This window comes from Neolamprologus brichardi, chromosome 1 (assembly GCF_056152115.1).
Source record: "Neolamprologus brichardi isolate AB-2024 chromosome 1, ASM5615211v1, whole genome shotgun sequence".
Lineage (NCBI taxonomy): Eukaryota > Metazoa > Chordata > Actinopteri > Cichliformes > Cichlidae > Neolamprologus > Neolamprologus brichardi.
This window is the reverse complement of record NC_142104.1, coordinates 3,868,404-3,884,483: the sequence shown is the minus strand read 5'-3', so window position 1 is coordinate 3,884,483 and position 16,080 is coordinate 3,868,404. Positions and strand designations below refer to the sequence as shown.

General features: G+C 43.6%; 1 protein-coding gene across 2 annotated transcripts in view; it reads left to right on the top strand.

Moving 5' to 3' along the window:
• The window catches only part of si:ch211-186j3.6 (neural-cadherin), a 359,727-nt gene extending 347,024 nt beyond the window's left edge, over positions 1-12,703 (top strand). For both annotated transcript variants that reach the window (XM_087841852.1, XM_087841818.1), the window contains exons 36-37: positions 8,133-8,287; positions 9,468-12,703. In XM_087841852.1, the coding sequence (XP_087697978.1) occupies positions 8,133-8,287; positions 9,468-10,076 (764 nt within the window). In that variant the 3' untranslated portion in view covers positions 10,077-12,703. The remainder of the gene's footprint in view (positions 1-8,132; positions 8,288-9,467) is intronic.
• The last annotated feature ends 3,377 nt before the right edge of the window (positions 12,704-16,080 follow it).

Below are 16,080 nucleotides of genomic sequence, written 5' to 3'. Positions count from 1 at the left end.
TAGACACAAACTTTAAAGAAGGGGTGGAGCGGCTGAGTGGAGGAAGAGAGCCGTTAGAGGAGTTTGGACGGAGGGAGGGCGAGTTGAAGGCAGGAGTAAGAGTTAAGCAGAGAGAGTGAGAAAGGAGTGATGGTCAAAGACAGCACAGGACCTTGGAGGCAGTGTAAACAAATAAACACATAATCTTTCTTTTCAGGCTCGCTCTTTACTTTCTCCAGCACACACACACGCACACACACACACAAACACACACACACTCTGTCAGAAATACCGATCAAATTCTCCATTTCTTTGTTTGCCCTCTGGAGAAGACTTTGAACAGAGCAGATTCTTCTTGTACACCCTGACCTCCAGCTTCCTTACTCACCTCCCCGTGGAGCTCACTCCAGCCACCTCTTCATACACACAAACACACACACACTTGCTTCTCAGCAGAGGGGAGCAGGAGAAACATAAACACATAAAGGCATAAACTCCACCGTCATAAACTAAGCAGTAACACACCTCTTATATTTCCAGATTATTTGCTTTAGTCTATAGAGGCTGTATTTCCTCTTCGTATAGGCCTGTGCCGTAATGCAAAGGATATTGATTCATGCGGTGGAGCACAGCAATCTCACGTCAGCTTAGGATCACATTTCTTTGTGTGCTTTGTCACGTCTTTTCTTTTGTGCTGTGAGAAAAAGAAATGCTTAATGAAGCGTCGGTTAGCCTGCACAAATGTACGTGTAACTCATAGTGAAGCTGGATTTCTAGTCGTTCATTAACCGCTCACTGTTTAAAAGCCTTAAAGCCTCTGAAAATGTGGGGGTTGGAAAAAGAGGCAGTACACTGTGAGTAACCATAACAAGCAAATTTCTTTTTCAAGGTCATCTCCTTCTGTAACACTGGACCCCGTTTAGCTCTCTTACTACACTTAGATCACTTGCAGTCCAATGCACTGCTAATTTCAGCATGGTCCTCTAACGTGTGCAGAGAAATCATCTGACAGATGATCATCACAGGCGATGGGAGCTGGTCCCAGCACAAAGTTTAGTACTGTGCTCAAGGTTGTTTTCTTTTTGCATTTCACAAGTTTGTGCAACATGAATTTGTCTTTCAGGCTCAATCTGTCAACATTCATTCACCAGCTATTTAATTTTGTATCTAAATATATATAATCCACCCATTGCATTTTAGCATCTAGGCAACAAGGTTACACTGAGTATCAGAATGAGGGGAAAAAAGATGACTTAGGCAACTTTAAATATGGTGTGGTTGTTGGTGCTAGATTCTGAGTATATCAGAAAGAAACCAGTGGGCAGCAGTTCTCTGAGTGGAAATGTCTCGTTGATGTCAGAGGGTAATGCTTTAAGCTAATAGGAAGGCAACATTCATCAAATGACCTCTACAGTCGCCAAATCGCAATTGAATGGAGAAGCTTTGGGATGTGGTGGAACAGGAAGTACAGCCAACAGGTCTGGGCCACATTTGTGATGCTGTCATGTTAATATGGAGCAAAATCTTTGAGGAGTGTTTCCAGAACATTTCCTGGCTACATAATGAAGCATTAGGTAGTTCTGGGCTTCACAGATGCATCCTCTGTCGTTACATTGTAACACCCAGGCTATCTCACGATATAAAGGGCTGTGTTTAGTCATAGTATAACGTAAATGTCATTTCACAGATATAATACCATCATATGTCCCAATCATTTATAAAATGCTCCCATTAATATTGATTGATGTTGTCGTTAAAGTATCTATGAGCTCTGCTTTTACATTCTGCTTCTACTACCAAACTAATGTTGGTTTTATAAAAATATATATATAATGCCAGCCTTGCAGTTGGTGTATTTATCTTTATTAACTGCAATACTGACTCTGCTTATGTGTGTGTGATAAACGGTGAAGTCAAACCTTGGAAAGTGGAAAATGCACAGCAGAGAGAGTAAATGGTAAATGGCCTGTGTTTGTGTAGCGCTTTACTAGTCACTGAGGACCCCAAAGCGCTTTACACATCCAGTCATCCACCCATCCACACACTGGCGATGGCAGCTACATTGTAGCCACAGCCGCCCTGGGGCGCACTGACAGAGGCGAGGCTGCCGGACACTGGCGCCACCGGGCCTTCTGACCACCACCAGTAGGCAACGGGTGAAGTGTCTTGCCCAAGGACACAACGACTGAGCCAGGGCTCAAACCGGCAACCTTCCGATTACAAGGTGAATTTCCATGATGGTATTCTATAAAAGGACATCTTTTTTCTTTTTACATTGCACTTCTGATGTCCATCTGTGCAAAAATACGTTTTTTCCTCTTTCCAAAAACTTCCTGCCACCAGGGTTCCACAGCCCACCCCTGTGTGGCCCCCTCAGTGCATTAAAAGCAAATGTTTTAGCTCCACAAGAAGAAAACCATCTCTCACTACAAGGTCAGCTTTCAGAATTGGCTGCCTGCAACTTTGCCGTTACCCCAAAGTCACATTTCAGCTTTTGGGCTCAAAGCACAAGTGTTCAAAACAGGACTTCCAGGGAACTATCTGGAAAAGCTGCAGCACCAAACACATTGCAGATATGCAGCAGGAGTCTACCTTGAAGGGGAGATGTTCAGGCTGGTTCTGTAAGAGGTTTCTTCCTGTTAAAAAAGTTTTTCCTTCCCACCGTCACCAGTGCTTGCTCTTTTCAACGTATTATGGTGGAGTCTTTATCTTACCAAATAAAGACTTCGAAGTGACCATTGCTCTGATTTGACGCTGTATAAATAGAACAGAATTGAATGAAATTGAATTGAAACATAGCTCCACCGTGCTGCTGTGCCACAGGTGGTCAGAGTCCACAGGGCACCTTTATATTGTAAATCTTTAAAAACACTATCTATTATTTTGTCCTGGCTCTTGCTATTGTGCATTTTCCTCTCAATGGCCTTAAATCCTCCAGCCGTGTAATCTCATTGGCTCTGGGCACCTCCGGGCTGCTGGACCAGCTGCTTCTCCACATTGTTTCGACTCATTTATTGTTCCTGTCTTGGGGAAGCTCAGGGCACCTCACAGTAAATGAGGCTCATTGCAGTCAGGGCAGGGGGACTGAACCTGTGACCTTGTTTTTGCCAGTTCACTGTCTCTCGAACATGAAAGCAGCCACCGCAGCAGTCAGCACACGTGGGCTCTCCTAAAACAAAAGTCTTTTTTTCTTTTAGCCCCTTTCCCCTCGTTCTTGTTCGCTCGCCATTAAAAGCCATGACGCCCATCTTAAAATGAAACAGCAAATCTCTTGAAACAATTTCGTCTTATATATCTGCCAGGCGCTGGAGTTGTGGTGAGGGGGGACAAGATGACAGTAAATGAATATTGATTTTTCCTCTCGTACTGTGCAGCTGGTTTCTGGCTGAGTGAATTTACTCTTACAGAGTTGTCAGAGGGTGGGCTGTTTAATGGGGTGTTATCAATTCACAGAGCGTTTGAGTGCTTTCTGTTGGTGTGCTTACATGATGCAGTGGCTGCTGGGTTTTAGTTATGATGTAAGAGAAAGACATTCAGAGTTAAAACGCAGGGGTTGATGCAGAAGAAGAGGCCGGAGCCGTTCAGACGATGTGTTTGAGTTGTTTAAGATTCCAGATTTTTCACGCTCGTGTCTTACCTCGGATTAATCGGATTTGAGCAGCTTGGGTATTTATAATGCTGCCAGTTGTTGTATGTGATTGCTGCTGTTCTCAAACGTGATTAAACACAGCTTTCTGCTGCTTTTGAAAAAAAAAGCAGATTTGAAGCTAGCATATGTCTCTGTGAGTAATTCACTCAGTTAATGACGTTTGCTTGTAAATTATTAAATGTTATTTCAACACTGCACTCCAGATTCTACAAGTTGCCTCTTTTGCAGTTCTGTGGGGGGAAAAATGTGTTTTGATTCGGTTGTTTGATTTGAGAGTGGCGGGAAGTGCAGCTGAATTAAAGGGAAAAAATTAAAGAGTTTGTGTGGGTGTAAACAGGTTAATATTATGGAGAGGCTTAGAGTAGTGTTATCAAAGGCGAGAGGTGATAGGTATGAGACGACGTACGGGGGATTTGTTAGACATTTGAAAAGGTCACAGCAACGCTACAGTGAGAAAGACGCAGAGACTGTTTGAGCAGAAAATCCATGTGTGTGTGTTTTGTGTCTACAATCTGCTTTTTAGGATAACGTTGAATCGCCTCAATGGGAGGTAGCCCTGTGGAGTATTTAAGAGGACCGGCTCCATACTTTTATTCTTGCACTCTTTGCGTGACACCCAGTTCATAATAATCTTTATTTATCTTTGACCGGGCCCAGGTGAAGCTGCTCAGTTCGCTCTCTGCGTGAAACGAGCCCCTTCAGCGCCCCTCCCTTTAAGCCCACTAGCTAATTGGCTGCCCCTCATAAACAAAAGGGTCAAACAGCAGGTGGGCGGGGCTGTTGTTCTCATAGCTGTGGTATCTGGCAGGCACGCCCGGGATATTTAGGACAGCTTGAAGCCTGTGTTTCTGGCTTACAGCATTAGTTTTAAACTTGTTCTGGCATGCTCCTCTTCAGAAGCCAGAGAAAGGTCACAGCCCACAGTTCTCATCCATTATTAACAGTGAAAAAAGGGTCTACTGTGAAACGCGGCCTACGTTGAATTTTACTTAGAAGTGCAAATTTTACAGCACGATGGCAAGACCGTCACCTCACAACAACAAGGTGCTGGGTCGGGTTGTGATGTTCTTCCTGTGTCGGTGCAGGTTCTCTCTGGCCTCCTCACACAGTCCAAAAAATGCTGTTTTAGTTCATTTGTGATTAGAAATAGGAATAGAATATATATATATATATATATATATATATATCATCTTATATATATATATCTCATCTTATATATATATACATATATATATATATATATATATATATCATCTTATATATATATATCTCATCTTATACATATATATATATATATATATATATATGTATATATATATATATATAAGAAAATAGAAATAGGCTGTATGTGACTGTGTTGGCCCTGTGATAGACAGGCGCCCATTCCAGGATGTACCCTGACTGGTCCCCCAATACCAGCTGGGACAGGTTGAATTGGATAACTGGAAGCCTGACCCTGACTGTGGTGGCTCTGGGGCCCACTCCACAGTTTGACAATCACTGGTTTACAGGCAGTACCTCAAGCAGCAAGCACAAACAGCTGACAGCACCTGCAGTTCTTCTATTGGCCACTGGGGGCTGTTCAAGCAAGTGAATTCCCATAAGCTGCCATGTTAAAATGTCCAGTGTAACAGCATTAAATGTTTACAGTGTTAACACCAGAGATGGACAGTTGTCCACGCTACTACTGTAATCTGATTACTTTTTTCAGGTAACGAGTAAAGTAAGGGATTACTATTGCAAAAACGGTAATTCGATTACCGTTACTTTCCCGTAGGAACGCTGCGTTACTGCGTTACTAAAACCGTGTTATTTTGCGAGAATGTCTGATGACAGTGACGTAAGCGAGTGCGACGTTGGTGACAACAGCTGTGTGCAGATCAACAGTGGATCATATATCGAGTGCAGAGAGAGTATGAGTGTGCAGTGTTTAAAGCGTGGAAGTACTGACCTTACTTTGAGTTTGATTCCATAAAAAGTGACAAAAACATTAGTGTCCGTTGTGCGTGGGAAGAAAACTTCTTTTTACAGCGAAAAAAACCCTAAACTTCCAAGCAAGCACCGAGTAGCTACGACGTAATGGGAAACTCACAGAGAAACTCGCGGATTCTTCCACTGACCGCTGCGGCACACCTGCACCAGGGTAAACCTCCGCCTACCCCACTCCTGCTATACAGGTGAAAATAGAGCAACAGGACCGCTAGTCTTTGACTTTATTTATTTTCTGCTGTGTTTTACTTGCATCTATTTGAAAGACACAAAAAAATTATTTTATGTGCTGGAATGTGCAGAAAATAGGTTTAAATGTTAAACAAATTTCTTCAAGTCAGAGAATGTTGCATATAATTAAATTTTTGCTTGATGCATAAAGTTAAAAGATTAAAACTAATAAAACAAGTTTTAAAAAGAGACTTTTCCATTTGATTACATTTTATATGATGGATTATGTAGAAAAAGTAGAATTGGGCTGAAAGATCTATCGCTTTATCACCTATTCAGGTTGTAAATCGTGTTTTAAAAAAGTAACTAAGTAATTAATTACTTTTGAAAATAAGTAATCAGTAAAGTAACTGGATTACTTTTGGGGGAAGTAATCGGTAATTAGTTACTGATTACTTTTTTCAAGTAACTTGACCAACACTGGTTAACACCTTAAATGTGATCAATGGTTCCAAAACAATAATGACCAGAGACCAGAAAGCTAAAACCAGTGAGTGTGATTACGTCTGTCTTTTATATACAGTCTGTGGATTATTTTTATGTAGGCTGAGCTCACGAGCAGCCATCATGACAGAAAAGCATAGTAGGTTCCCTTCAAGGTTAAATGTGTCAATAATGGGAGCGTAATTAATTCCAATAAGACATCAGGCGGCTAATTTTCCTCCCTCCCATTATCGAGGCCGGTATCAGTACCCTGTCAGCACTAAGTGAGCCGCCTATAATCCGAAGCATGTTCAGTGTCTACAAAGCCTGTCAGTCACATGGCTATAATTACCTCTAACTACAGTGATACTGGCAGATGTAAAGGAATGAGGTTGTGAATAATTTTAAATTAGCATTTTAATTAGGTTCACATGTTTATTAGTCTTTAATTGAAAATCTTATTCTGGCCAGATGTGTCAGCCACTGATATGATGTTTAATTTCATACTTAATAACTATTTAACATGATAGAGGCGACGCTTCGAGTCAGCGCTGTAACTGATACGATTGTAACGATCCGGTTTCTCAGAGGTGCAGAATCAGGAGTTTGTAAAATGTGGTTAAAGAATAAAATGAAATTAACGTGCCCATGAAATAAAGTACGGCATTCATTGGGGGGAAAATCAAACAACAGTTTAAGGTCAGCTATTGCATTTTTATTTAATTCAGCGAATAGAAAATACAGTTAAGACATTGGCGAGGAAATTAAAATTGTGTCCTTCAACCTTTTCATTAAAGAATCGCATAATTTCAGCGATCGCAGCCGTGCTTACCTTGGACCTTGTTAAGGTAATCTGCTTCTCGAAGCTCCTCCTGTGTTGGTTTAGTCTGACGGTATCTTCTTACACACTGTACAGCTGTTACTACAGCAGCTTTATGAGGAAATCAGTAAGGCCACATTGTTGTCCATCCAATGGATGAAGAGATAAACAAACAGCCTCGCTTTCACTCTGAGCAAATCAACTTCTTTGGCAGATGGTGTCCAGCATCTTTTATTTGCTCTACGTCTCATAAATGTTCTTTTTGACCCAGACTTTGATTTGTCTGTCCATCATCTCTAATCTTTGCAGCTCTACCTGGAACGTCTCGTCCCTGTTGACACGGAGAGTGTTTTGGTGCCTGTAATGAAGGCGCCACCTGAAGACCTTTGAGGTGTTTGTTTCTCAGCCTAGAGGCTGACCTGCCTTCTAGCTCAGTTGGTCATGTGGCCTCCTTTGTTTCTGTTTAAAGACATTTTTCGTGTGAAAATATTTTCATGAAATATGACAAATTTTTCAGAAAGAGAATGCAATGCCGAACTCGGAAAGGCCAAAGTTCAACAACCAAACAGCCAAATTCATCACGGTTTTCAGCAGCAGATCAGTCAGGCTTTTATCATGATAAACATCCAGCCTGCTCTGAAGCAGGTAACCATAGTGATCTAGCCAGGTGAGAAGAAGTACCTCGCTAACCCATTAATCTCACTTCGTTCTGCACCCCCGAGGTTTCCCAAGGATGCACGAACTCACTCGTGGCATTTTTGACGATCTCGAGAAAGATTCTGACGGTCACAGAGATTTTTGCGAGTCCTTGAAATCTATTTAGTTAAACATCAGCAGCAGAACGCTCGTTAGCTCAAACTGAAGCGTCATCGTCACTCGATTCCTAAAACGTATCACGTCTCCGCTCGCACTTTTCTCAAATGATGCTCAAGGCCATCTCCATCAAGAGCGCCCGTCTCTGAGGGCGTATCTTGATTGAAGGATTTTAATCATTCAATTTGTAATGCTAATGCCTTCAACACCGTCTTGTCTCAACCGCAGTGCTGCTACTGGGCATTTTCCTCTACACTCGCTGGAGGTCCTACAAAGGGCTGAAAGAGGGCGTTTACCACGTCTCGGCTCATCACGACGGCTGGGAGGACATCCGGGAGAACGTCCTCAACTACGATGAGGAGGGCGGCGGGGAGGAGGACCAGGTACACCCCTCGCACGCTCGCATGCATGCAGACTGTACCCTTTGCTGTGAAAGTTATCAAAGCAAATCAGAAAGAAACCTTTGTGCACACATACACAACTGTTAAAAGTGACGTTCAGCGTGTGACTGCTACATCGCCACGTGCTTGCTTGAAGTTGAGATGTTTTAATTTTGTTTGCAAAGACTTTTATTTTGGAAATTCTCAGCAGTGGATGTATGGCAGCAGCTCTATAATGGATTCTGTCAATTCAATTTGGAATCAAATCCTGCAGTGTGTGTGCTAGCGTTTTAATTAGGCCCACGCAAAATCCTTATCTCCTCTCCACCAGCCAATGTAACCCACAAGCACTCAACGGTACTTAAGAGCTTGCATAATATCACAGCTTTGATCGCAACAAACACATGTGGCTGCTGAAACACACACAAAGAGGAGGAAAAAAACACTTTCATATAGAGATCCTTGTCTGGCCTTATCAGTACCCCGAAACCTTCAAGAGTCTGTCCGTTACCTGCAGTCAAACACACACAGAGTACTGATCCCCTACACACAGCAGCCACTGCGGTTAATTCTCTGGAGTCTTGTTTGAAATCGCTCTAGAGGAATAAAAACAGCACTCATCACATAATCAGTTTCACAAAGCGACCCACGCCTCCTCCTTGTGCATCATTTCTTCCGCCGCCTCCTCCTCCTACATCTTTTTGCATCTCTGCCACCCCGGTTACAGTTCTGGTGGAATCGCGTTAGCACCAAAGTGGCTGCTGCTGCGCTACACGACAAAGTAATGGCAGCTGTCTGCAGTGGAGAGAGAGAGAGAGATGTCCCTCATCTTGCTCTTCTTCTTCTCGGTCTCTCGCATGCATACTGAGATATTTTGAATTACAAGTTTTCTGCAACAGTAAATGGAGACAGATTGGAAACTTAAATAGGTGGAACATTCACAGTAAACGTTGTGGGGCGAGCTGATTGTTTTTCTGCGCTCTTTTCATTTTTCTGCTTTCTCACTGTCACATTTCATTTTTTTCTGCCTCATCTTCCTCCCCCAGACAATCAGTCCCTCTCTGTTTTTACAGCTCCTGTGCTAACTCAGACTTTTCATCTGCTTTTGTGTAAATGTGTGTGCGTGTGTGTGTGTGTGTGTGTGTGTGTGTGTGTGTGTGTGTTTGTGTGTGTGTGAGACCAGAATGCCTACGACATGGCAGAGCTGCAGAAGTCCCTCCAGCCGAGCCCGGCCCAGTCAGTGCAGTACTGCCGCTCTAGAGCCTTGCACCACCCTCCTCCTCCCCACCATCACCACCATCACCTCCTCCACCAGGCGCCCCCCGTCCCACCCTCTTCCCAGCCGCTGGACCCCCTGAGCCGGACGACCAGCTCCACGACCTTGCCTCCCTCTGCAGCTTCCACTTCCTCCACGGCCACCACGACGACCAGTCTCCGCAGGGACGTCCCCCCCACCAGGCTGCCGGCCCAAGGCCAGGCCCGTCCCTCGCAGCTAGCCCGTCGTTCCCTCTCCTTCTCCAGCCAGGATCTGGCCCGCTACCTGTGCGAGATCATCCGCGATGCCGACCAGCATCCAGACACGGGACCTTTTGACTCCCTGCAGGTCTTCTCCACCGAGGGCGGGGGCTCGCCCGCCGGCTCCCTCAGCTCCTTCAGTTCAGCAGGGCTGGATGGAGGCAGCAGCGGAGAAGGGGGAGCGGAGGCGAGGAGGGAGGAGACGCTCGGGGAGTGGGGGCCTCGCTTCGAGAAGCTTCGGGCGCTGTACGAGCGAGCCGAGGCCAGCGACCTCTGAGCTCCGACACAAACTCACAAACTGATCGGACCCTGATAACGGGGCCGCCCAAAACAATCAGTTAGCAGACGCTTGGCGGCGACCGAGGCTGGAAAAGAGAGAGACTGGCCGACAGAGAGAGAGTCGCTCCACGCGCAGCGCTTTGCTGACAGCTGACACGAACTGTGTTGTATTTACTGGATGATGAGACCCGTCAATCAAAGCGGGGGCCTAAGAGACAGATGAAAGTGTCCCTATGAAAAGAGCCTGTCGCTCTGCACTCACTCTACCTTGGACGGCAATTTTGCAGGAGCAGACGTTATCAAACCTACAAGTCAGGTTAAATGCTTCAGAACGTCAGCCTGCACTCGGGCTACTCATCATGATGGAGCTTAGCTTCACTGTCGGAAAAATCTGTTCCAGTCACAGACACTAAAACCCCAAATTTCCTCGTGTGTGGATGAGCTGCCAGCTGAAGGCAGAAAATATGAAAATGTTTTGGCCGGGATTTTTTTAATACATATATATATACACCTGAGCAAATCAATGCCACTAAATGTATTTTTAGCACCTTGCTGCTCTGTAAATAAATGTCATATATTTCACACGGTACTGTTACACGATAAGACAGTGAAGATGAGGCGGATCATACTGAGTAGCCCATCCAACGCAGTTTCACTGTAGTGGACACGTCGTGTTCTCGCTGCCTGGCTGTAAACAGCTTCTGTCAATGTTTGTATGAGAAAAAAAACAAAAAGAAGTGCTTCGACCATCGCTGGTTTCCAGGGTGAGATTTCTTTTCTGGTAATGTGTCTTTTGCTAGGTTGAGTAATTCTGTATTGGTTGGGTGTTTCAAGTTTCAACGCTCCATGGGTTGTAAGACATCAAGCTTTCTACTTAGTACCGTGGCCGCGTCTTCATTTGATTTCCTATTCTCATTTACGCTCCGCCGCCGCTCGTTCCTCCTCACCCGGGGGAGGGTGCACAAAAATTCAAACGTCTTTGTAACAAAGAAATGCGAGTGGACGTGTGGACTGCGGGAGGGAGGAAATGCTCGCTCTGTTGCTCTGTTTCGTGCACGCTGTTCCTCTGGCATACCAAATGTGGCGGCTGCGAGAGACTATTTTAACAGATGCTCGGCAGAATACAAAGTACACCGAGCTGCCTTTCAAGGTGACTACTCAATAAACATAAATGGAGGGAAGAGGGTAAGAGATATTTATAAGGATTATATATATATATATATAAATATATATATGCTTGTGAGCTGTGATAGCTGTGCCATATGCAGTTCACGCATCCATCTATTGTGTCTTGCTAAATTAGCACATATTTCTTGGCTGAAACATGAGGATTGTGGGTAAGAGCTGCAGGAACATGTCATTGTGCGTTTGTTTTTTTTAATGTCAAAACTGTGAATTATCCCTCCAGCTTCTCTCTCTCTCTCTCAGCTCTGCAAAAAAAGTAAACACTTTGTCTTAAAAGAACAAAAAGGCAAATAACAATAATAACGCAGCGAATGGGAGTCTAAAAGGGTACACTTCCTTTCACATTTTTAAAACAAGAGCGAGGATTGCAGGGTAGGGGGCTGAATCAGAGAGCAAATGAGGGAAGGGAGTGAAGCGGAGGGAGCCCAGCCCTGTGGTGAGATGTCTCACCAGTGCACCGCGGAGCACAGCGGCCCTGTGGGGGAGCCGCCGAGGGAAGAGATGCTGCAAGCAACAGTTTTCCGCATAACAGTTTGCTGCACTGCAAATGGGATGAGCTTAAAAAGTCGTGCACCCCCACCCACATGACCCCGAACCTACGATTCTCCCCAAAGTTCCAGCGTGGCTTCTTCTGGCGTTTCAGCCGCTGGATTCTGCTGGAAGCAGCAGCATCAGCAGCGCTCCCTTCATGCCTTTTTTTCTTTCTATTTGTCTTCACGCTGGCAGAGCTGAGCCTGTCGGCAGAGAGCAGTCAAAGGGTAGTAGAGTGTGAAAACATGTCAGGCCACTAATCCTAATAGGAGCTGATGGCCCGCTGTCATGCTGGAAAAACCAAAGGAATGTGAGGAGTTTCCAAAAAAAAAAAAAAAAAGTTGACAGAGGAGTGGATCCCCAGATTGCAGCTTCTTTTTCAGACAAACGCTTTCCGAGCAGCGGAGGCAACAATGCAGCTTTTATAAAGAAGAGCGTTTCCAGTCAATGATGCCTAAAAGTAAAAGACAGGCTTATCTTTCAGGCAGCGGGGAGTTCCTCGAGAGCGATGCTCGTACGTTGCTCTCTGGAGAGCGTCCGAGCCTGAGCCCCACACACGAGGATGAAAACACTTCATGCTTCACTACAGCTGTAAGGAGCGGAGATTCACTTCCCACCATTCATTTGTAGCATACGACGGCTTCTTCAGTGTTGTATTCTGGGTGCAGACATGTTGTGAACAATGTTTTTACCTCATTTGTAAGTACAGAGATAAATACATTCAAATTATTGCTTTTTTTTTTTGCCAAGAAGAGCAGCATAGATTTAAAATGTGCCGCTTCAGAGAGAAAAAAGAAATCAAACGAACATATTTTTTATCAACATGATGGTGATGAGCTTTTGACGGTTATATAAGTGTTTTGTATTTGCTTTGATCTTTTTTTTTTCCTCCCCTCAATAAATTCATTTGCACCAGTGCTGAGTCGTGACTGCGTCTGTAAAGAAACCGATGAACTGAAATGTGAAAAATAAATATTCCTGGCTTTGAGTGACTGACAGGGAAACAGCATTGTTGGGGGGGGAATTGTTTTATTGACACACTGCCGAATAATATGTGAAACTTCACGTATCCCTCCACCAGCATTGTGTCTGGCATGACAAAGACTTTTAACGGCAGAGTAAACATTTACAAGTTTGGATGATTTTTGTGGCGTTACAGTAGAAAATGACAGCACACAATCACTTTTTTTAAAGGAACACCAAGCAAAAAGAAAAAATGACCAAAAGGCACCCAGATACATATTACAGTATTTTCTTTTTTCAAATAAACACAAAGAAACAGTTTCCACAATGAACGAGTTCAATGTTGGTTTAAATGAAGCTGACGCTGTGAGGACTCTTTAGGATGTCTCCAATTAGTGATTATTGAATGTAATTCTAACTCTAAAGGCTGGAAAATAAGTTAACTCTTGACTTTAGGGACTTCAGCAGCAACAGCCTCCATCAGACACAGTGAGTCCTCCTACCAGGGTATCAGTGTGTCCTGGATGCTGCGTGCAGGTCATACTTGCAGCACGTCACTTGAATTAAGGTCAGGACTCAGACTTTCAAACCTGAAATCTGCTCTCCTTCAGCCTTTTAGTTGATCTACTTGGCTCAGTCCCACAATTGAACCCTCAAAAACTGAAAATGACATCACCTGAGTTCACGAGGGCTCAAACTGATAGAAAACACAAGGACACCGCTTTGTAACATCACGTGATGTTGCCTTGACAAAGCCAAAAGATGTTTCTTAAAAATTCCCAAACTTATAATTTTATTTCACTTATTTAAATGTTCTTTACAACTAATGAATTTTAAGGTCCAGTCTCATCTTAACATCTTTCAGGATCTTGTCTTAAAAAAGGTGAAGAGAGGTCAAATAATAGATCTGCTTTTTATGTCAGCCGTTAAAAGTAAACTAATTCGGTGTCTAACAAAGCGCAGATTTCATTCCTCCTCGTTTCATGTGAACCTTGTTTCCTATACGTTTTGGGTTGTTTGCTCCACCCAAGACACGTTTAATGTCATACTGCATGAAGTGGAGGTTCTTGCCTTAGACAAAGTTTGCATGTGTCCTTAGGCAAACTGGAGATTAGGGCTGCCACAACGATTATTTTGATAGTCAACTAGTCACCGATTATTTTTGCGATTAGTTGACTAATCAGATCATCATCCATTGGACGTACAAGTACAGCTTATTGCACCAGCAGCATCTGCTCTTATATAACTATCATTAGCTTACAGCTTTAAGTGTTTAAGGTATGTGCTAACTAAAAATAAAGACAAGATGAGAGTTTATTAAATTTTAATGAAATTTGCAGATTGTTTCGGTGAAGTTTAATAAACTCCTTGCTATCTAAAATATAACAGGACACCGGAGTATATTCGCAGCATCTCACACTTCTGATAACCAGCTGTCTGCGTGACGTTTATTCAGCTGTGTAAAAACTATAACTTTAATCTCAGCCAAACCGATTTACTCAGGAACAAAACATTTGAAGTTATCTAAGTGACTTATATATCATGTTTAACCTGAGTAGCAAAAGACGGCGGTGGGTTTGAAAACGATTAGCCGGGAGTCCGGTGTTCTCACGGCTCTAGTTAGCCTAGCCCCCGGTTAGCTATCGAGCTAGTGGCTAACAGAGGTCTCCGAAAACGTCGGAGCGCTTTTGAAAATATGTGGTGTCTTGATAAACTGAGCAGATATTTGAGGTTTACACAGCTACATTCTCGCCTGAAAATATGTTAAACGTTTATTTTGTGACCCAGAAAGAATAATAAGAGTAATATTAAAACTAACTAGCTGCCGCCATTGTTGGAAACTGAGCTGGGCTGCGCTACTTCTTCTTCTTCGGGGTTTAACAGCAGCTGGCATCCTTGTACATGCAGTGCTGCCATCTTCTGTTTCAGTCCGTTATTACACTCTTAAATCCTACTTATTCCTGCGTCTTTTGGGATCTTACAAAGCTTCAAACGACGCGTCGACTATTAAATCAGTCGTCGACGATTTTGATAGTCGACGTAATCGTGACTAGTCGACTAATCGTGGCAGCCCTACTGGAGATAAAGGGTCAAAATGTCAGCCAGAGTCTTCATGAACAGCAGAGCGGCCCTGTGTCCTTGCTGAATCAGCAGTAATCAAAGACTGAGTGTGGGCAAAGGGATCAAACCATCCTCTCATAACTGCCTGACACTCTGCTCGATGTCCAGCTACTGAGGTGGTAAAGCGATCCCAAACCATGATGCTCCCTCTACCATGCTTCCCAGCTGGGCTGAGGTTTTGGTATGAGAGCCTATCCTGGTCAAGCACGTCAAGCATTAAGCAGTGTTATTTCCCACACTATTCTAATTCAGGTTCCAGCAAGGCAGAGACATTTCTGATCAATCCCCAACCAACATCATTACATAGCCAGGAGATTAACATCTCAGTCCGTCAAATTCTGCCAGAGGCTGCTGAGGTCGCACACACCTCTCTTTCACAGAAGTGATGCTGGCGTTCAATCTAGAACAGGTTCCACAAAAACAACAGTAGTTCCCAAAGTGAGAACCCATGAATGACAGATGAAGTCTATATTTCTTCTTGTTAAAACACTAAATAGTGTTCTCCAGCTTCTCCTAGTAACGCTTAATGTTTCACGTCTGTTCAAGATAGAGCTGGCTCTGCTTGAGCGCTGGGACTACACCAGTTAAAAAGAGGTAACTAATGTGCACAAGGTTTACTTTGGCACTGGTGAGCTGGTGCAACAGTCAAAGTAATAACTGGACTCAAAGATGTGCAAAGTTTGCACAAGCAGGTGGCTTAACGTGCAGCTTCTTAGCCAGGAGATCAGATTTTTGACAGCACTGAATTTCATCTTTGATTGAAAAAGTTCAGATTTTATTTATTTTGTACATTTTGTGGCTGTTTAAGAAGCTTCAACACCAAAAACTACTGAGATGGATGTAGAAATAAAACGGTTAAAATAGCACAACATCCCAAACAAGCAACCCTTGGGTGACTTTGGTCACCGTGGCATCACAGCACCAATGCCAAAGGATGCTAATCGCATTCAGGCTCCAAAATATCTGCACGATTATGACTCAGGCAAGCCCTGCTTGGGTTTCATCTACGACAGATGATCATTTTATCTCATCTAGCTTCAGACTAATAGATGAAAACCAATCCCAACATCTCTTGTTTGATTTTTTAAGATTGGGATTAAAGTTCTAAAAACACGTGGAAAGACCTTCAAGAATAAAGTTGTAACATGACCTGTTCAGCAAACATTCACGGTCTCATCACGGTTCAGGGCCAGGTTTCAAAC